A 21,506-nucleotide genomic window follows, 5' to 3' on the forward strand; every position below is an offset into this window, starting at 1 on the left:
AGGGGAATGGGTTAGTGTTACTCAGACTCAGAAGCTGGGATTGGGGGAACCCAGACTGCAAGTCCATTGCCATAATAAGATCTATTTATGTCGTTTCTAAAACAAAAAAATGATTTCAAAACTCATGAGGGTACAGGGTAGGACTGGGCAGGGTGCTGGAGGAAACAGGGACATGGCAAGTTTGTACTGGGCCTAGAAGAACAATGTTTAGGACTTGCATGCTTGCATGTGCACAAAAAGAGAGACGAAGAGCTGTTGTCACTGCCCAAAGGAGTCCCAAAGAAGGTTACAAACACCTTTCCTTTCCTCTCGGACACCTTGTGAGGTAGGTGGGGCCGAGAAGGCTCTAAGAGAACTGCTCAGCAAGAACAGGTCTAAGAGAACTGTGATTGGCCCAAGGTCATCCAGATGGCTGCATGTGGAAGAGTGGGGAATCAAACTCAGTTCTCCAGATTAGAGTCTTAACCGCTACACCAGACTTAACCACTTAACGAAACATATGACTATATCAAGAGCTTCCATGAAGTTCCTGGACTCAAAGATGGCCAGTGTATGTACCAGTCCCCAAGTTCTGTCGATTGTCCCACAGGATATAAAACTCTCTTGGGACCATTCTGCTTCAAGCGTGGGCTCATGTGTTTGAGTGTTCCTACTTATGAGGTGATTCCTCACATGCACAAAATGAGTGAGGGTTGGCGAAGGTCCCTGTATTTTTAGTTTCCTGAGTGCAGGGAGTTACTTTGTATGGAAGAGTATTCAACATACCACTTATCCCCTTCCCCTTATGGAGAGAAATGGTATAGCCGGAGCACCATTTTGCCACCTCTGCAATGCTCATGGCCCATGTTAGGAACACCTTGGCTCCTTCTAATTCTGGGTGGCAAAGCAGCTTGTGTGGGCCGCTTTTCAGTTGAAAGGAAAAGGGTTAAGTAGCTTCCTTTATGTGGGAGTTATCACACACACTAAATAACACCTTTCAATCTGCTTTTAGTACACTTTGCAACTCGATTTTATGACTATTTCTGCAGCAGCGAAAAATGCCACTGTGGCCTTCCTAAAGCCCCGCAGAATAACAAGCTTTTTACACGAAAATTGGGCTCTTAAGGAGCAGATCTGAATCAATCCCTGTTTGAGAAACTTCAGAAAATGGGATTTCTCTCCCACCTCTTAGAAGGCGGTTTGTGGTTCTCCAGCGAGGAATCTGGGATTCGAATCTGCTTCCTCTTCTATTCCCACCTCAAGAGATGAGGTATTAACTCCACCTACTATCTGCCTCTCCTCTTGCCTTTCCCTCCATATTAAAATATATATTTTTAACATGATTGTGTTACAATGTGAATTTGCATTTCTGAGAACACTCCAGAAAGCTAAATCCCAAACAAGGACTCCATATGCCTCCCCCTGCCTCCCGCCTCTCTCTTCCCAGCATCTAAACGCACTTTGCTTTCATGATTTAAGATGCAACAGAACTCTTTGAAACTTTCATGCAGGAAAACAGTTGTGTAATGGTGGCCGACATGCTTTGTCTTCATGCATGCATGGTGATTGAGTGCCCAGCTACACAAGAACACCGCCTGCCCCCTGCCCCGCTTGGGTGATTTGAGGGCCACAAGAATCAAGGAATGGGGGGTGCGATTTTTAATTTATTTTTCATTGCATTATGGCATGAGTGAATTATTGTGTATGCTCAAGCCAAACAAAAGGGGAGGCATGATGGCAGGTGAGGCTGCCCACTATCCCAAGGAAAATGCAAAACACATGTTGCACTTGGAGTCCTGACCTGTGGCAGGAGAAAACCAGGCACAAATTCAGTCTACATTTAGAATCTGATACAGTGAAAACATGCTGGCAAACCTCAACTGTGGAGTCTGTGTGAAAGGGCAAAACCCACTTGTAAATGGTGGCTGAAGCAGATTGAAACTGTGTGAAAAACGCCCTGTTGTGACTCTTGGCTTTGTGAGTGGTTTGGTGTTGTGGTTTGGTGTAGTGGTTAGGAGTGCGGACTTCTAATCTGGCATGTAAGGTTCGATTCTGTACTCCTCCACATGCAGCCAGCTGGGTGACCTTGGGCTCGCCATGGCACTGATAAAACTGTTCTGACCGAGCAGTGATATCAGGGCTCTCTCAGCCTCACCCACCTCACAGGGTGTCTATTATGGGGAGAGGAAAAGGAAGGCGACTGTAAGCCGCTTTGAGACTCCTTCAGGTAGAGAAAAGGGGCATATAAGAACCATCTCTTCTTCTTCTTCTTATCGCTGTTGTATGCTGTTTTGGATTTTTTTTAAAGCAAATTAAGGTATCATGAAACTTTGCAAGATGTCATGTGCTCTTGTGTTGTGTGCCCCCATTTTAGCATGCCTGAGAAACAGAAGCTACAGGGGTGCAGATGAACACATGAACACATCCAAGTACTAACCAGGGCCCTTTCTCTACACATTGGATAATGCACTTTCAGTGTACTTTAAACGTAGATTATCGTGTTCTGCACGGGAAAATCCAGCTGCAAAAGCACATTGAAGTGCATTATCCAATATGTGCAGAATGGGCCTAGGGCTGACCCTGCTTAGCTTCTGAGGTCTAAGAAGGTCGGGCTAGCCTGGGCCATCCTCGTCAGGGGTGTCAGTACATATAGACTGCATATATACACAGTATCTTCATTGGGGTCCTTATCTTAGAGAAATTCCCCAGCCCCCCCCCCCCATCCTGCTTATGAAGGGAATTTTATAGTGCAAAATAATCAAAGCAGCAAGGGGCCCTTCCCTTTGCATCCTGGGGGACTGTTTGACCACTGAGACTGGAATGCAAGTCAGTGGTGGTGACAGCATCATTTGTAGGCATCTTCCACCATTTCACTACTTTCAAATGAGGTCCAGCATTTCTTACGTATTTTACACAGAGTATCAAGGAAAAGTCATGATTCTTTATTTCATAGAAACAAAGCTGGAAGGGACCTAAACAACATAGGAAAATCACAACTACCCTCTCCATGCCCCAGTGATCCCCTGCTCCATGCCTAAATCTGGCCGGAAATAAAATTCCTTCCTGCCTCCACAGTGGTGTTCAGCATTGCCCTGTTCATGAAAGAGCAGACCGTAAGAGCCAAGCACCAGCTCATCCCTTCCTGCCTCTCTCTCACAATCTGCCTAAATTAACAGAATGTCCATTGCTGCCAGATGTCCATCTAAGCTTCTGCTCAAACACCTCCGTGGAAGGAGAATCTATTACCTCCCGAGGAAGCCTGTTCCACTGAGGAACCTCTGTCAGGAAGTTCTTCCTAATGTTTAGGTGAAAACTCTTGCGATGTAATTTGAATCCATTAGTTCTGGTCTGACTTCCCGGAGCGACAGAAACCAACAAAACTGAACAAGTGAGGTCTACCTAGAGCAAAGTAATACCATCACTTTGCATAATCTGGACACTATGCATTTGCCTTTTTAGCTAAGGCATCACACTGCTGACTAAGACCCCTAGATCCTTTTTACAAGCAAGTACTACTGCCAAGACAAGTCTTCCCCATCCTATAACTATGAGTTTAATTTTGGGTTTGGGAGATGAGCTACATAGGCTACAGCATATGGACTCCTGATCAGTATGGAATCAGTAGCCAATTCAGACTGGGATGGATAGCATCAATTTCATGGTCAGGGATGCAAGGGTCCAAATACCTGGCAGCGATTGGTGCCAAGGCAATCATGCCTGTTGACCTGGGAACAGGAGGATGGACGCAATCACAGCAGGGTCCTTGATCTCATTAGGCCGGTGTCATGGCCCCGTCACCAGAGGGTGCCTCTGCACCTATGCCAGAGCCTGTTCTGCCAGCCTTTTTCAACCTTTTGAGCATGGAGGAACCCCTGAAATATTTCTCAGGCTTTGAGGAACTCTGGAAATGATGATAAGCCCCTTCAGAGAAGCGGACATGGAAATAGGATGCGAGAGTCAGTCAATCAATTGATCAATCATTAACCATTTCCATTGTGAAGAAAGAGACTAGGCCTGTAGAGCAATGGGGAAGTGGGCTCCAGGGATGTCAGCAGTTGTCCAAATTTCTGGGAAAAGCTGTGTCACACCTGGGGAGTTGCTGTGGAAATCCATTGTTCCCTGGAAGTCTGGTTGAGAATCCTGCACTAGACCACTCGGATCTTTCTCATGGACCGTTCCATGAGATAAAGCTTCTCATGGGGAATGAGAAGATTGGGGACCCAGAACCGAGCCTGTGGACTCTGTCCCTGTCACGTATGTTCTGTCTCTATGCTTCCATTCCAGATCAGGGCCACACACTCTTACCTTGAACAGAAAAGGTCTTGGAATGGAGCTCTTCAGCCCATTGTGGAAGGCCAAATACCTCTTCCCTGGACAGTATTTGGGGAAATAATGTGGAAGGAGAACTGTAGCTCTTTCTGTACATATGCCACAGTCTGATCTGGAATGAGAACAGTGAGGAAGAGAAGAAAGCACACAAATCAAGTATGCTGTGATGCAGTTCACAAGCTGTGTAAGGGTCCCCACCAAGCTGCCTCCTGTGTTGTGGAAACTGACCCTCAGGCCTCCTCACAATCTAGCTCCTGAGAAACCTTGCCAGCTCCTGAGTTCTGGCAAGTATTTGTACCCGCAACAATATGTCATTTCATCAGACTTTCAATGTTTCGAGCAACACATTATGCTGTCAGTTGTCCCATCATGCACAACAGTGCATTGTGCACGATCACCTCAGACTTCCTTTAGTTCAAAGCAAGATTGGCAAAGTGTATCTTCCGCCACAGCCAAAGGAGATCATGTCAGTGTTAATCAGAAGTATCAAGAAGTGCCTCTTGGCATTCAGGTCAAAGTGGCAGGGCCTTGCGGGAACTCCCTTGCAACCAAAGTCCGAGGGGTTCGGTGGTGCGCGACAATGCTCCTGTGCATGCACATGTCCTTACTTATTTCAGGAGCACCAGAAGAGGAGACTGAACAGGCAAGAGACGGCTTATCCGTTGGTAACCATACATTTATTTATTCCACATGGTATTAAAATGATTACACATAACACCTAGCAATATAATCATGTATATTTGATAATGAACATGGAACTTGGTTGGCATTTCCTATTCTTTCTTTCTTTCTTTTTCCAGTAAAGAGAACTGCAGGATTGATTGCTCTGCTAGGGTTTCTTTTATCAACTGTACTCCTAACAGTCCAGGAGTCAAAGTTGGCAGAAGGCTCCACTTCCCCATTGAATGTGCGAAGCTTCAAGAGGGAGTGGCCGAGGCAAGCGAATGCAAAAGAAATCTGTTCTAAACATTCATTTAAAACAACAACAACAACAAAAACAAAAACCTTTCCATGTTTTCTTCTCTGGACTTTGGGACCAGTTAATAGCAGAACCGATGTCCCAAATCGTTACAAATGCTACAGGTAAAGAGATGAAGGCGGCAATCGGAACAATACTTTCTGGGAGTAAGCGCCACTGGGCAAAGGGGGACTTACTCCCGAGTAGACTTGGTTAGGATTGTTTCCGAAATATTGGCTGCAGGGAGGGGGGTCTACATGTCAAAACAGAGATACCACCAGATAGGGTTGGAATATGGCGCAAACCCCCACCTTAACAACTTCAAAGACATTTAGCATCAAAACCAGCTCCCTTTTTTTCTTAAAGCCAGACATAAACAAAGCGTGTCTACAGAACGTAGGATCTTTGTTCTAACCATGTCATTCTCCATTTTTTTAATTCCACACACACATTTGAAGGAGAATTCTTTAAGCCCTGGGATTCTTCACTGACATATCGTTTGAAAAGAATCACATTTTAACAAATAAAGACCAAGGGAAAAAAGACTTTTTTTACACTTAAATATTCCATGAGCCAAATGGAATTGTACAAGTAATTGTGCATTTTAATTTTTTAAAATCATATTATAGTGCAAAAACAAAACAAAAACCCTTTCCAGCTTCGGACTCCTTGAACAGAAGAGCTGTGCTTCTCTTCACACCTCCACGTGACAATCCGTCAATCCACTTGAAAGGGATGGCCTGTCAGCGATGATATTTTCGGCAAGTGCAGATCAACAACTTTAGCGTGCCCTGAAGATTTGAAATCTCCCTCCCCCCACGCATTTGGTCCCAAGGACAGCCATCAAGGTTTCACTAGAGGCAGAAAGAAAGGCACTACAACAACAGCAAAACTCTTGTATGGACAATTTTCGTTGTACATCAGATGTAAACATACAAAAAGTGGATAGTCCCTAGTGAGGAATTTTTAAAATGTAGACCACAATGAGATGGGGGCATCACACAATGGAAGTCTCCATTACACAAAGATGATTCCCTATATGTAGAATATGAGCAGTATGGCTGACCACAGGAGTGAGATCTGGGCCTAGGTGACAGAGAGTACGTGCAGTGGCTTAGGTCGTGTGCAGATGGCTCTGCATAAACAGACGGAAGCATGCCAACTGGCGGTTTGGTTGGGTGGCGGAACAGAAAGCTGAGGGGGCTTGTCATGAATGTGATCCCCCAGAATACACCTGGGCCTATTCCGCACACATAAGTTAATGCACTTTCAATCCAATTTGGAAGTAGATTTTCCTGTTCTGCACAGGAAAATCCAGCTGCCAAAGCACATTGAAAGTGCATTATCCTATGTGTGCAGAATGGGCCCTGGTTCCACCTGTACCAGTATTCAGACACTGGATAAAGGCTACACACCGCTGAATAAAATGGGACTCCTGCTGACAACTTCTCCCAAAGACGCTATTGTTGTCCTGCCTAAGAGGGTTTTTGTTGTTGCTTAGTTTTGGTAGCTTTGCTGCTGTTCTGCTATGGTTTGAGACCTTTTAACAAATTAATCTGCCACCTCGGTGGCCATGGATTTTGATTTATGATCTGTAGGCTGCCTTGCCAAAAAAAAAAAAATCACGGAAAAGTGCGCTATAAATACCTTAAATAAAAACAAATAATCCATACATCTCCAACTTCGTTGTTACGGTGGGATGACGCTCGAGAATCGTGCATACAAGTTCAAATCCGGTTGACTGACTCTGGAGTATCCAGAGAGTTTGGGGGGTGTTGAATTAAAGGACTGCAGGGTCACAAACCCAGATCAAGCCTTTTCAGTTCTGGAGGCAGAAAATTCAAAATGGTGTTCCACCACCAGTGCTAATTAACAGGAAGACCCAACTTCATTTGGGAAAGTCTTTGGCACAAGGCACTGACATGAAGAGCAGCTACATTCCCCTCATTGGGAGAACTTTTGAGTGTCTCGAGGCCCAAATCTGCCTCCCTCTATTGTCCCAAAGCCACCACCTGAGGCAAGCAGCTAACCCTACATCCTGGTGGGACTGTGGGTCCCATCTAGAAGGAGAATGGGGCAGGACGTAACAGAACAAAGGTTTTTTTTGAGATGTTCTTACACATCTCACTGTCTTCAGTCATGGGAAGTCCCCGTGCCAGTTCCTTGATTTATTTTGTCCAGTGATGGTAAATACTGCATATTGGGGGGGGGGGAACCCCAGAATGACCATATTTGGGGCTGGGTCCTGTAACTCCCTGCCACTATGACTCCCCTCTGTTAAGTCTTTCTCTAACAAAAGCAGAAAGCCAAAGAACGGCTTGCTGTGATGGATGAAAGTGTTTCTTTATCGGAAAAAAGGCCATTCTTCACTGGAGGACATCTTTCTCTTTCGAAGGGAGACCTAGCGGAAGGAAGTCAGAGGATCCTGCTTAATGGATGGGGGTGACAGAATCCAACCCTTGCAGCCTGAGCATCTTATAAGACTCTGCCTGATTTCTTTTTAAACACAGATTTATTTTTAAAATCCTTTGTCCTTTGAGATGATTGATCGGGGCTTCCCCCTGTCCCCTCAGACGCCTCTCTGCGAAGGAGCAAAGGGACTCGTTATATACATTTCTATGTACATTCAGAACATGATAGATGCCAGTTGAGAGGGAACCTGAAGGAGCAATGGTAAACAAGGATTCGTTGTTTCTGAAATGCATACAAATGTCAGGCTATCTCCAGTCTATCTGTGCTTGGTCAACTGCCTGTATTTTGTACAAGAGCAACCTTATCTTTGGCAGCTCCCTTTTTGATTGCCTGCTCACTTTAATTCTTAACCCAGCACACTGTTGGAGAATTTTAATTCAGGGAAAGTGGCTGGGTCAGTGGTCCTTTTCAGTATGGCCTCCAGACCGCTTCGTCCATTCTCCCAGTAGTTGCCATAGCTGTCGGCGAGTTACTGTGGCTCCCATCCGCTTCGACGCCATCGTTTTGGTTGGTGAGGCTGGGGTTGATCAAGTTGTTGCCGGCTGACGCGCTTGGGCAAGAAGGAAGCATCCGTGTGGGCGAGCGCTCTCCCCCCGCCACCATGGAAAACTGGTATGACCCGGAGGATGTACCGTAGTACAGATGGTAAGGGGATGGGTTGGTCTGGAAATGTCCACTCTGGTTTTGGGTGGAGCTTGGGTAAGGCGGTGGAAGGTATGTGTGGTGGAAGCGAGAGGCGGTAGGCATGCTGGTCATGCTGATGCCTCCAATTCCAGTGGCAGAGGGCGTGGCTGCGTAAGGGAAGGCTGCAGACATTGCACCCGAGGGTCCAAAATGCATCCGAGGGTCCGAAAACCTGCTCTCAGTGAGGCCCGGTAATGCAGAAAAGGACCGGTCAAACTGGCGAGGATCCGGGAAAGGGCTCAAGTCAGATGTACCTGTTTTTTTTGGGGGGGGGGGAGAGAGAGAGAAGAAAGAGAGAGAGAGAAGAATGTTAGATGATGCATTTATTGTTGCAGTCATCCAAACCAGTGGAATTTTTATTATTTATTATTTATTTATTTATATTTATATACCGCCCTCCCCCAAAGGCTCAGGGAGGTTTACAGAGAACAGGAAACAGATACAGATAACATGAGGTAACACATGTGACAACAGCAATAACCCCAACATGATAACAGCAATAATAATTGGATAGAACTGCAAAGGAGCCTCAGCTCAACTCTTACTGGGGCCCAGGCTGGAAGAGCCACTTGCATTGGAGGAAGACCACAAACACCTGTCTTAGAGGGGGGCTGGGATGTACACCAAGGCGCCTTTGGCAGACCTCTCCCCCGTGAATCTGTTGTCCAAAAGAGAAGCCTGATTTTCCTAGCCAAACCCAGACTTCACTGAGAGCTACCACCATGATTTTCCAGGCATCAGACTTCGGGAATTTGTCTTGCGCAAGCCCATCTCAGTGTGGCTTGTATAGAATAACTTCCAGGTCGCTTGTGAGTAGAATTCTCTCACACCAAACAAAGCAAAACCAATGCCTGTCCACGGGTGTCTTGTTTTGTTTGAGCTTAGCCAAACTTTTGTACCTATAAAGTTCCATATTTTCTTGAAACTCACGTAAGCTAGGATGAAGCCAGAGAAGTGTTTTTTTTTTTTGGGGGGGGGGGGAGTTTCTCTAAAAAAATTTGTAGCCCTCTCATGAATATCCAAATACAAGGAATATCCAAATACAGGAAGAGCCAGGACTGCATACCAGGTCTAAATCTCAGTCTGTATTATAGATCACCAGTTCACATATACAGGTCTATTCCTTCCCATCCCTGCCTCCTCTCTTGTTTGGAGCCAGGAAGTCTTCACTCTTTATGTGCATATGTGTGTGTGTGTGTGTGTGTGTGTGTGCGTGTACGCATGTGTGAATCCTAGGACTTCTAGGTTTGTTTTTTGAGTAATTTTTTTCAGGCTGGCTGAATACAGTGCCAAGAATTTTGCTGCCTCTGGGACTGACTGTGGCATATAATCCAGTAAATTTCAGGATTCATGTACACTCTTTGCAGTCATTACAGTTTCCGCACTGAAACTGGGAGTAAGTGTATATTATGCTACCCACAATCCTCCCATACATGCAGTCCGCATTTTGTCTGAAGAATGTGATCCATGTATTTTCCAGCATCCAGATACCCAAATGTATGAAGAAGAGCTGGCTTTTTGTACCCCACTTTGTACCCCAAGGGAATCTAAAAGTGGCCTATCCTTCCTCTCCCTGCAACAGACACTCTGTAAGGTAGGAGAGGCTGAGAGAGCTCTGAGAGAACTGTGACTGGCTGCATGTAGAGGAATGGGGAATCAAACTCAGTTCTCCAGATTAGAGGCCTTTGCTCTTAACCACTACACCAAATGTATATGAGGAGCACACGCTCATGAATAATGAAGCTAGAAGGTATATGTGCTGCCGTATCCCCACAAAATGACTAGCAAACATGTCAGGAGGATCACAGGGTAGCATGATCTCCCTCAGGGGAAGTCAGAGCATCAAAACTGCGAGTAAAAAGAGCCACAGACCATTCTGAATTTAGAGTTTCTCACTCCTGATCAGATCTCCATATCAGAAAGTATTAAAAAAATGCCACCAAATTAAAAAAATGGATACCTCAGAATCTGCGACTATCACAGACTATTCCGGTTTGCCACTATAACTTTGTGGTCTGTGACACTACGTCCAGTAATACACATGCTTCTATTCTTGATTTCCGCCCACGTAGTTATAAACACAGATATAAAACTGTTTAGCTGTTCTCCTGGGTTTTGTAGCAAAGAGACAGCGCTGCCTTCGTATGACAAGTCCCCAAGCTGGCTGGCGCATCCGCTTTGGCGCACACATGCTCACACAAACACAGAAATATGGAGGAAAACCTGGAGTCTCTGCCAGGCCTTCAAGCCTGCATGTGGGTGGTCTGTTTGTGCCAATAGACTCGAAAGACGGGAGCTGATAAACATGCCGTTAAAAGCTCCCTTACTGTATAGGTTGGGTTTCAGGGGTTTGGGCAGGGGAGGTTGCTCTCCAGAGCCTTAATAAAAAAGGACAAAATGCAACACACACACACACATCCCTGGTGCAGCAATATTTCATTGAGGAAAGAAAAGAGAAGCTGGGATAGTTCTCCTTGGTTGCCTACCAAGGGTGTGTGGAGCCAACATTCGAGCATGGCATGGTCTCATAACCAAAGGATGTTACTTTTCAACGGGTCCCTCCAGCTGTCCCTTTAATATCAGCTCGATCTGCAGGGAACACCAGCAGATGTTCTTTACCTCTGGGTTGGGAAATACCGGGAGACTTTGGGGGTGGAGTCGGGAGTGGGTGGGAGGGACGTCAGTGGGGACGTCAGTCTGGGTTGGGAAATACCGGGAGACTTTGGGGGTGGAGTCAGGAGTGGGCAGGGAGGGACATCAGTGGAGTAGACTGCTCTGGGACTCCGCCCACCCAAGCAGCCATTTTCTCCAGGGGAACTGATCTCTTTAAGTCTGGAGATGAGCTATAATTCCAGAAGATCCCCGGGTCCCACCTGGAGACCGGCATGCCTACTTTACCTTCACGCCATGGAAAGCTTCCACTTCCCATTTTCGTACATTACCAGTGCAAAGCTGCTCCCACTTTAGCAGAGGTCCTGCTTCAGGTCCCCACAAAATGGCGAGGGGGAGCCATCACTGTCGTTTCTAGCACAAACCCAGCAGCGATGTCACTGCTGATATCTGGGTGACTCTTTAGCTTGCACCCGAAACTCTATGGTAAAACTATACCGTTTCAGGTGGATCCCAGAGTCTCGCCCCGAAACATTGCTATCACTTCTGGGTACACACCAAAAATCACCCTGCAGCACTGGCGTGAGGCCGCATGTCCAGAGTCTGTCCCCTGAGCCTTCCAGCACTCTCTTGACAACCTGGCCACACACAAAGCCTCATTAAAGGGAGCAGAGGTTTTTCTCCAGGTCCATGGGCAACCTAACCAAGGAACAGGCGGAGCTGCCCTTTTCATGCAGGCGGCCCCATAGGAGGCACTTGGCCAGTCCTGGGGCCATAGCCACCAAATCAAAAAGCACAGTATTCTATCTGTCTTTATGATCCTGGCTTATTTTTAGGTCCTTTAAAAATACTGAGAATTCCTACAATGCTGTTTTTACAATTACATGGGGAACAACCTTGAGCAGGTCTCTGGAGAGCTGACCTATACTGATTTTCCAGTATCAGCTTGAGAAGTCTGCTGTGTTTTTCTTTCTTGCATTAGGTATTGGACGGTGCAATCCAAAGCAGTGTCAAGTGCTTCTAAGTCTATTCCAATGAGTTTAGAAGAGGAATTACCAACCAGGGGGGTCTATGGATCCCTGGAGGTCCGCTGCAGCTCTGGAGGGGGCCCACAACCTTCCCCCTCCTCTTTTATGAACTTGGCCACAAGCTAGGGAACTGGTCACTTCCACTGTTCCCCCTTTTGTGAGGGACTTCTCCTGTGTTAGGCTGCATGCCTACTCCCGCCTTGAACCACCTTCTGTCTTCCCTCCCCCATCCTCCTTGAGCCTACATGTTGACACTCATGCTCCTGGGAGAGAGGGAAAGGGCAGTGGCCCCCAAAACAAGGCCAGTCTGTAACAGCCAAAGGAGCCTTGACTCCCTGTCACCTCAACTGCAGTTTCTATTAGGTGGCAACATTGCGCGCGGGGGGGGGGGGGCTATGATGCTCCGGCCTAGTTGAGGCGGAGCTGGCAGAAGGCTTCACCCCTCTCCCCTATCTCCCTTGGCCTCCCCAATTCCAGCTCCTGCCATGGCCAGCTCTGCCCAGAGGGCTTGGTAGGTAGGCCATGGATATAAAAATCAAAGGAAGGAAGGAATTGGTTGTGGTGTGGTATGGGAGGGGTCCAGGCTGTCTTCTCAGCTTCTGCCCTTCTTTTCGGCCTACGCGAGCTGGAGTGACCATAGTAGTAGTAAAGACGGTGGGAGAGAGCAAAAGGAGGGCAAAGCCTGTGGGTGGTGATGTCACTTCCAGGGTGTGTAGCAGGGAGGCGTGGCTAGTTGGCATCACTTCTGGGACTCTTCAAAGCCTGAAAAATTATTTCAGGGGCACCTCCACAGTGAAAAGGTTGAAAAAGGCTGGCTTAGAAGAATGCAAATCTGTTTAGGATTGCACTGTTTAGGATTGCCCTCTGGAACACTTTCAGGACAAAAGCGGCAAAATAAATATCATAAAAGAGTAATGGAATAGAGAAGGGCAAAATGCTTCCTCTGCCTCCATGGTGGCCAACTTCCCTTCTGCTCCCTTCCAAATCCTACCCTAACCCTCTGAGCTGCTTAACACCCCCTCTGGATTGTTCCTGCACCTTTTCCCTTGTTCTTTTTTCCTCCACTTCTTCCAAGGCGATGCTGCTTGTGAGAACGCCAGCAGATGGCTATCTGGAAATAAACAGCAGCCCGGCGCCATCTACCTTGAGCAAAGAGAGGGCTTAGCGTTCCTCCGTTCTGTTTCATGTGGCCATAAATAGTATTCCATAAAGAACAAATTGAAATTAAAAAAATAACAAACCCTAAGTGCTCACGGCACATTTCCCCTTTCTCTTTTTCTCTCTAAATACATTCCCAACGTTTTTCGAGAGACCGAATTTTATGAGTCTGTGCTTGCAAGGCTTGGCAATTGACACTACTGCTCATATAAAAGCAACAGTGTAAATGTGCTAATTACTGACGGCTTGCAAAACAAAACAAAAAAATAAGGGTGCGAGTGAGAAAGAGCGCTAGGCAAAATGTTCAGATCTCGATGGGTATTAGACTGAGGGGAGACATAACATCCACCAACTTCCTCGTACCGACACAGATAAAGGAATCGTACCCGTGTTCTAATGGTGGGCTCAGATCCCCAGCTGGGTTGCTATTGGGGTCGCCAGTCTTTACCGGAGTGATTTAAGAATTTATGGGGCCCTTCGCACCAGAGCCGGTTTAAGGATTCTCGGGCCCTAGTAGAGTACAATTTTGATGGGAGGAGTCAGACTGGAGCCAGAGGGGCTTCCCACTATGGAAAGAGGTGTCACTTAATGAGGGAGAGGAGAGGAGAGGAGAGAGGTTATGGCCCTGATCCATGGAGGGGGGGCATTGCACAGGACCCCTGGAAGCGCGGGGTCCATAGCATGGGCTACATGGACAAACTGGCCTAGAGTCTTCGGTCTAGAAATGTGAGATTTTGGTCTCGTTTTGGGGATGACAGACTAAAAACGCCTGGCCAGCAGCTTGGTGGCTTCTTCTAAGGCTTTAGTACATGACTGTTCGGGGAACAACTTTGTATCACACTGTGGGGAGGAGGGTAAGGTCTACAGCTGGAGCCTTCCTGGTACTGGACACAACTCCTCTTGTTGTACAACGCGAAGTCCTTGTGTTGCTCCCCCAACAAACAGGCAGACTTTGTAATATGCAGATAGATGAAAACCACAAATGTTAGGGATAAAACCAAATTAGAAACCATTTATTATTAGAGTTCAACAATGTTTAATGAGGTGAACTCTCATCTTGTACCATTTTGCTGAGATGCACACAGTGGGATTTTCCAGTACCCAGGGGAGGAACTTGAAATATCTGCTGGCTGAGGATTCTGCCAATACGAATACGTTGCAGGGCCAGGACCAGCCATACCAGATGAAAGAAGGTCCCACCCTCCCCTGTTGCAAATTGGGGGGGGGGAAATGTTATATACAGCTGTGTGCATATTGACCTCTGATGGAGATCAGCATGATCGAAATGCGTTTGGTCTTAACTTGTTGGTATTTGTGATGTACACACTGAGATGTTTTATGTGTGCCCAATACAGAAGATATTCTTTTATGGTTTTTAAACAGGTTTGAGGTCTAATAATAAATTATTACTATTTTTCCATATTTAGTTTCATCCCTAACCTTGGTGGTTCTCACCTGTTCTCCAGGTTGGGTTTTCATTTCCCTTTATTTGTTGTCGTATATAGATAGAGCCTGACAAAATCACCTGGCACAAACAGCTCAGGTACATTTTCAGTATAGTGTTTTTTTTTAAAAGAGCTGTGGGGGGGGAGGGTGAAGAGTCCATCTGTTGAAAGCCACCAGACCATAATGGTTCAGAGAGCCTGTTTATGTAAGAAAGATCCTAGGTTAAGCCTCCTGCCTCTCCAGTTAAAGGATCTCAGGTGGTGGGGATTGGCAAACAGCCTTCTTTGCCTGATACCCTAGAGCAGGGGTAGTCAACCTGTGGTCCTCCAGAAGTCCATGGACTACAATTCCTATGAGCCCCTGCCAGGGCTGGCAGGGGCTCATGGGAATTGTAGTCCATGGACATCTGGAGGACCACAGGTTGACTACCCCTGCCCTAGAGCTCCTGCCAACCAAAGTCAACAATAGGGAGCTAAGAGGACCAGTGGCCTGACACAGTAAAAGACAGCAGCATGGGAAAATGGTTAGGGAGGCTAAGGCTCAAATCCCCATGCTGCCATGGAAGCTCACTGCCTGATTTTGGACCAGTTACGTACTCCGGCCTAGCCTACCTCGCAGGATTGTTTTGATTAGAAAATGTCACCTTGAGCTGCTTGGAGCAGACGGGCACTCGATAAGTAAAGGATGGGATGCCAAAGCTTGTGCTTTGAGCGAGGAGACAAGCATGCCAGAGAGCCGGTGTGGTGGGCCAGTCCCATTCTCTAAGCCTGACCTCCCTCACAGGATTAAACGGAAGGTCAATGGAGGAGAGGTGAACCACGTGAGAGGCTTGGGGTCCTCATTGGGGAGAAAGGCAGGGTACAAGTGAATTAAAAATAAAATCATTTGCAGGGTCCCAAACCCTTCTGTTCTGGAGGAACAGAGGAAAGGCCTCGTGTGCAAGCACATTTCTATAGCCTACGTTAACGCCATAAATGTTGAAAACCCACCACCAGAAGCTGCAGCCCCCCTCGTCCTTCAGGCTAGCCCTGAGGAAAAGGGGAGTTCAAACTTTTTAATGCTTTTACTGTCTCTTGCCTCTCTGCTCTGTCTGCAGCCGGAAGAGCAGGCAATGGTTATTTTCTCCTCTTGCACGCCGCATAATGGTGTACAGAACTCACTGGCTAAAGTAAAAGCTGTCACAGGGTTTTATGGCTCTGGATTTTATTTATTTATTTTTTTTAACTGCTGCCCGACTTGTATTTCGAGATCTCCTCCCCTCCCGCCCTGCTCCTTTCCTCGGGCCCGAGCAATTCTGAGGGCGAGTATTTTGCTTGTCGCGCTGCCAATCAAAATATTTGAAAGAAATGTTTATTTTCTTCTCGAAATCGTACCAGCTGCTGCCTTTAACTGAATAAGCCCATTTAGAGGTAAGAATTTCGCCATTGTGAGTGCTGAGCCGTGGGCCCGCGTACTCCAAATATCTGATCCGATCTATCAGCGGAAATGGCAGCACTTTGGATCAGGGAACTGGGAAACGAAGAATCTATGTTGAACCAGAAGTCAGAGTCCCACTGGGTATAATTTCATAGCCTCCTGGGGCTGACCCCTCTCTCGGCTTTTTTGGGGAGGGGATGGAGGTCAGTGGCATCAAAAAGGGAGTTGTGTTTGCTACCCATTGTCCACTTTTTTTTTTACAAAAAGCTGTGGCTGCGAGTTCCTTCTCTCTTTGCCAGGCAGCCCACAATTTGGGTTTCAAGCTTTGCAGGCCCTTTCCAGATCAAACAAACCCCAATGCAGCAAAAGATTGCCTCTGTTTTCATAACAGCCTTGGAGAAAATCAAGGTCTTTAGTTGACTTAATGGATTCCGAGAAGCAAAGGGAGGAAACTAAGGGCTGGAGGGGTGTGTGTGGGGGGGGGAGGGAGTGCTTTGTTTTTCTCATCTGGAAGTGAAATGCGTGGAGGTCATAGTTCAGTGACGGAGCATATGCTTTGCGGGTAGGGACATATTGCGGTGTAGAGGTTACCCTGTCGGATGCAAGGTTCAAAGCCCTGCTCAGCTACGGAGCTGGTTGGGTGACCTTGGTCACGCTCTTTCCAGATCAAGCCCCAACTCAACCACACAGGGCAGCTGAGAAGGGTGACGTGGGGGTGGCTGAAATCGTGTATTCCACCCTGGGTTCCTTAGATAAGCACAGGGGAAAGTGTCCCAGAAAGGTCTGAGTTCACAGGATTCCTGTGGGAAGAAGAAGCCCTATGAGATCTTGGCTAGCTGCCACCTCGACAGACCCAGGGCTCTTGTTCAATTTAAACTAGCCTCCCAATCAGAGGAAATGGCAGCGTCTCCCTGAAGAAGCAAGCACGTGTTCACTGCCAAAACCAGGGTGGTGCTGTTCACGAGCTGCTGGGCTTGCATTAGAGAGATGAGGATGTACAGCCCTGCTTAGCCAGGATTCTTGCCAAATGGCCTTTGCCAAGTCCTTATCAATGCACCCATAAATTCTGCCACGTAATAGGGTCAACTATTAAGCCATGATAACTCAATGAACTCACAATGAGGAATAACTAGGGCACCATAACCGGAGGCAGCAGGGCCAGGGGATCACGGCCAAGGGGTTGGGGTAATGCCAGCGCCATCACTGAAATGGACAGCCAGCCAATCACAGGGGAGTGTCCCTGAAGAGTTATGTGAAATCTGAATGCACACAGGTTCCCAATAGGGTTGCCAAGCCGCCAGGCCCAGGCAGGATCCTCCACTTTCCTTGTCCCCCCCCCCACACACACAATTCCACCAAAATTGGAAGAACGCTGCGATATGCTGATGTCACATGGAAGTGATGTTAGCACATTGGGTCAATTGGGGGAGGGGTGATGCTTTACTTTGGGGGCAAGACTCTATGGGTAGAAGCTAATTCTACCATAGAGGTTTGCCTAAAAGCCAGAGCGTCGACCCCTGATGTCACTTCTAGGTGACATCAGCATGACATGGCATTTCTCCTTGCTCCTGGAAAGTGCTCTCCATCTCCTGCTGGCAGTGCACACAGACCTGGCAACCCTAGTTATCATTATGATTATAATATTTCCAGATTCAGCCCTCGGGCAGGCAGAATGTCAGAATATGATTGGGGAGAGCCACATTCAAATTGATCAGCCCTGGTTGGCACTGCTGCTTAAAGGAGCAACAGGGAAAACAAGGAGTGGGGAATGGTGTCACGCCAGGCCATAACATATTTTCAAGCTGAAAAGGCAGGAGTGATATTTCCACACCAGGGTGACACCATGGTTTGACCATAGAAACCCAGGAAATTCCTATGCTGTCTGAGCTATTCTTTGAGAGGTGCCATAATGCCGTGATGTCACTTCTCAGCTGGTAGTGGCAACAGGGCCATTTCCACCCATCCCGACTGCCGGAGACTCCCACGGTAGGATGGTCAAGGCCTAGCAACCCTAAGCCTGCCTTATGGGATTGCTGTGAGGACAAAATGGAGGCAACCCTAAGGAAGACCCCCCATCTACTCTGGCTTCCCCACAGTGCTCTTCCTTTGACCGGCTATGTAGAACTTCTTGAATGGGCATCGGTGGGCGGATGAAGACCACAGGGCCTGAGGGGGGAGGAATGGTTGCAGGTAGCCATGCAATGCCCAACAACTATCCAGGATGACCAAAAGCTGACTCACTTTCTCAGGGTGCAAACCACACAAACGGTGTCTATTTCCAGGCCAAAGACTCATTAAGTAAATTACCTGCTTTATTTTCAAAACGTGTATGTACAACTTTTGTTTTGCTTTTTAACTGTTTTGGTGTAGCCAAGATCGGCACTAACCGATAGGCAAGTGAGTAAGTTTTAGTACAGATGTATCTCTGGCACCCTTACTGGGATTCACAGGGGCCCTGTCCCCCCGCAATACATAGCTTGTACCCAGAATTAAACTTCGTTGGTCTTAAAGGTGCCACTGGACTCAAACTTTGTTCTATGTTTGCTTCTGGTTTGACTATCAGGGGGCTGGGCAGAATTTGCATGAAAGTCACGAGAGGTTGTCACGTTATAACTTACAGTGGGGAGAGGGTGGGGTAGTGATCGGGGTCCTGGGCTGGGAAGGGCATGTGTGATCAAATCCTACCTCTGCCATGGAAGCTGGCTGGGTGATCTTGAGCCAGTCTCTCTCAGCCTGGCTTCTCGCACAGGGTTGTTGTGAGGATAAAAATGGAGGGCAGAGAGAATTTTGTTGGTGGCCTGGGGTTCCTTTGAGAAAGGGCAGGATGAACACGAGGGAGACAGATAGACAGAAATAGCTGGATGACTAAAAGACCAGCAAAAGAAGTCGGCCAGGCCACATTGGTGACTTTTTCCTTTTGAAAGAGAAAGTACAAGACACAACATAGTCGCTTTCCCTAAATGCTTCCTTTAATTTCCTTTAGAAAACCATCTCTCTGCTGCCCAGCTTGCAGATGTTTTTAGTCCTTAAGAAATGGTTATTCAAGCATGTAGCAGGCCTTTTGGAGGCTTACGGAGCTGCTTTCCAAAGCGCTCGCTGTAGGTGCATAATCAGGGATCTACTTCTGGAAAGGAAGAAGCCGGGCTGCAGGCTTGCCTGGAAGACCATACTCTCAGAGCTCTTGCACAGTCGTAAGGGAAATGCACTATGTGCCTGCCCAGGGCAACTCTGGTTCTTTGACCCTGTGCCAGGACTGCTCCTTAGAACTGAGGACAGCTCCTTGGGGTTGCCTTCCCTCTCCACTATAAGGCCTGTATGTCAAGGCTGCTGTCAGAGGCCCGTGGGGGCTTACAAAATAGCCCTTGTGGCTCTTTGACAGGGAACGTAAATGCTTGGCCTCCAGAACAGGGTCTGTGAGAGAGTGTGGCAGTGCTCAGAATCACGGAGTTAGAAAGGGGCAACACGGGCCATGTAGTCCAACTCCCTGCTCAATGCAGGATCAGCCAAAAGCATCCATGAGAAGCATCTATCCAGCCGGTGGTTGAAGACCACCAGTGAGGAGCTCACTACCTCCTTAGGCAGCCTATTTTATGCCCAAACTACTGTGACTGGGAAGTTTCCCCCCCTAATATCTAGCTGGTGCCGTTCTACACAGAGTTTAAACCCGTTACTGCGGGTCCTATGCTCTGCTGCCAACAGGAACCCTTTTGGTCACTCTACTGCCCCCTACCTCCTGCATTAAGTGGGCCTGGAGCAGGCCAAAGAAATGGGCAGGCAGGCATTAAATGCCAGACAGGAGGAATTCAGCCTTCCCAAACAAGCTGTAGTCTGTTTGTGACAAGCCCAGACCTGGTTAATTGTCCCGTTTCTGCATTCCCAGGGGTGATCTTAGCCAATTGGCGACATGTACGGCTGCCCTGGGCTGGAGGGGCCAGTAGCCATGCCACACAAGGAGAGGGAGGGGAAGAAGAGAAAGAGCAGGCTCTGGCCACCGCCACTTACCCCCAGCCGGTCTGGGGCTTGGGTCACTCACCGGCGGCTCCAGCCACTTAGGCTCATTCCACCTGGGACCTGGGCATCTGGTTTGCTGCTGACTTCTTGTGCCTGCTCCATCCAGGGCTCTGACAGCCAGCTTCCAGCAGTGGCTCCTGCCCAGCCTGCACAGGGCAAGGGCTGCCTCTAGCTTGAGGGGCAGCAATTCTGGGGTCCCCCCTGGGATTTTTGCCTAGAACAGTAGAATCATGTAGTCTCCCCTCCCGGGCATTCCCCCTCTCTTCCTCTATGCCATTTCCCCCATCTAAACAGGGTTCCACTTTCTGCTTTCAGAAATATTTGGTATATCTCATAATAGACTGGTGGCTCTCACAGCTTTTCGTGAGTTAAGGCCCAAACTGACTTTCCCTAAAATGAGGATTTGTGAACAGTTAGTGGCTTGTGAAGGTGATTATAGTTCCTCCCCCTGCGGTGAAATGTCATCTCTGCTGTTCAAAGGAGCATCCAGAAACAACATAAGAGCCCCGGCATGGTTTGTGTGAAGTCTGGCCTCGGTTCAATGATTCTAGCTCAGAGACTAAACCCTGAGGGCATAAGAGAGATAAGAGGGAGAGGGAGAGAGCGAGGAACAAAAATTGACAAAGATTTGCCAGCCCTGACAGAACACCACACCTCCCTCTACAGAAAAAATTCAAAACATGAGGTTGGCTTTGAAAGCATGTGTCAAATTGGCACTTTAACTCCCGCTCACCCAGCCAAATCTGAACCTCTGAGAGCTTTGTGAATTGTATTTTATTAAGAAATAAGATCTAAGCTGTCCTCTTTGGCAGAGCCCCCGTCAAGTCTAAAGTGGAGCATAAGAAATGTCCTGCAAAATAGCAGCAATGGGTGCCTGAAGCCAGGCTACCAGAATGCCATCAGGTGGAGAGATAGATAAAATGATGGATTGAGAAGGACAATGTGGGGCGCAAGCCCTTGAGGACAAGTATCAGCCCCAGATGAACAAGACGGATGGACTTTAACGAACTTGCTCAGTTACACCTAGAACCAAACTTCCCCCAAAGAGCTAACTCACAGTGTCCTTCTCAGTTGCCATTTTCACAACCACCCTGTGAGGCCTGGAGGGAGTTGCCCATTTCCCCAATGAACTTTATGGTCTCCCTAGCTGGGATTACCGTCCTGGGTTTGGAAATTCCTGAAGATTTGGGGTAGGGCTCAGGGATAGTGAAGTTTGGGGTGGGGGAGTATCTCAGCGGGGTACAATGCTGTCAAGTCCAACCTCCAAAGCTGCCATTTTCACCAAGGGAATTGTTCTCTGTAGTCTGGAGAGCGATTGTAATTCTGGGAGGTCTCCAGGCCCTGTCTGGATGTTGGCAGCCCTGCCCTGGGCCCAAATCAACCCTGGTTGGGTTTGTTGTTGCAGAGCTTGTGTG

General features: G+C 47.6%; 1 protein-coding gene across 2 annotated transcripts in view; it reads right to left on the bottom strand.

Moving 5' to 3' along the window:
• Window positions 1–4,963: 4,963 nt before the first annotated feature.
• Window positions 4,964–21,506, bottom strand: part of RUNX3 (RUNX family transcription factor 3) — a 135,060-nt gene continuing 118,517 nt past the window's right edge. For both annotated transcript variants that reach the window (XM_077337642.1, XM_077337643.1), the window contains one exon: window positions 4,964–8,676. In XM_077337642.1, coding sequence (XP_077193757.1) covers window positions 8,147–8,676 — 530 coding nt within the window. In that variant the 3' untranslated portion in view covers window positions 4,964–8,146. The remainder of the gene's footprint in view (window positions 8,677–21,506) is intronic.

Source organism: Paroedura picta, chromosome 5 (assembly GCF_049243985.1).
Source record: "Paroedura picta isolate Pp20150507F chromosome 5, Ppicta_v3.0, whole genome shotgun sequence".
Taxonomy (NCBI): domain Eukaryota; kingdom Metazoa; phylum Chordata; class Lepidosauria; order Squamata; family Gekkonidae; genus Paroedura; species Paroedura picta.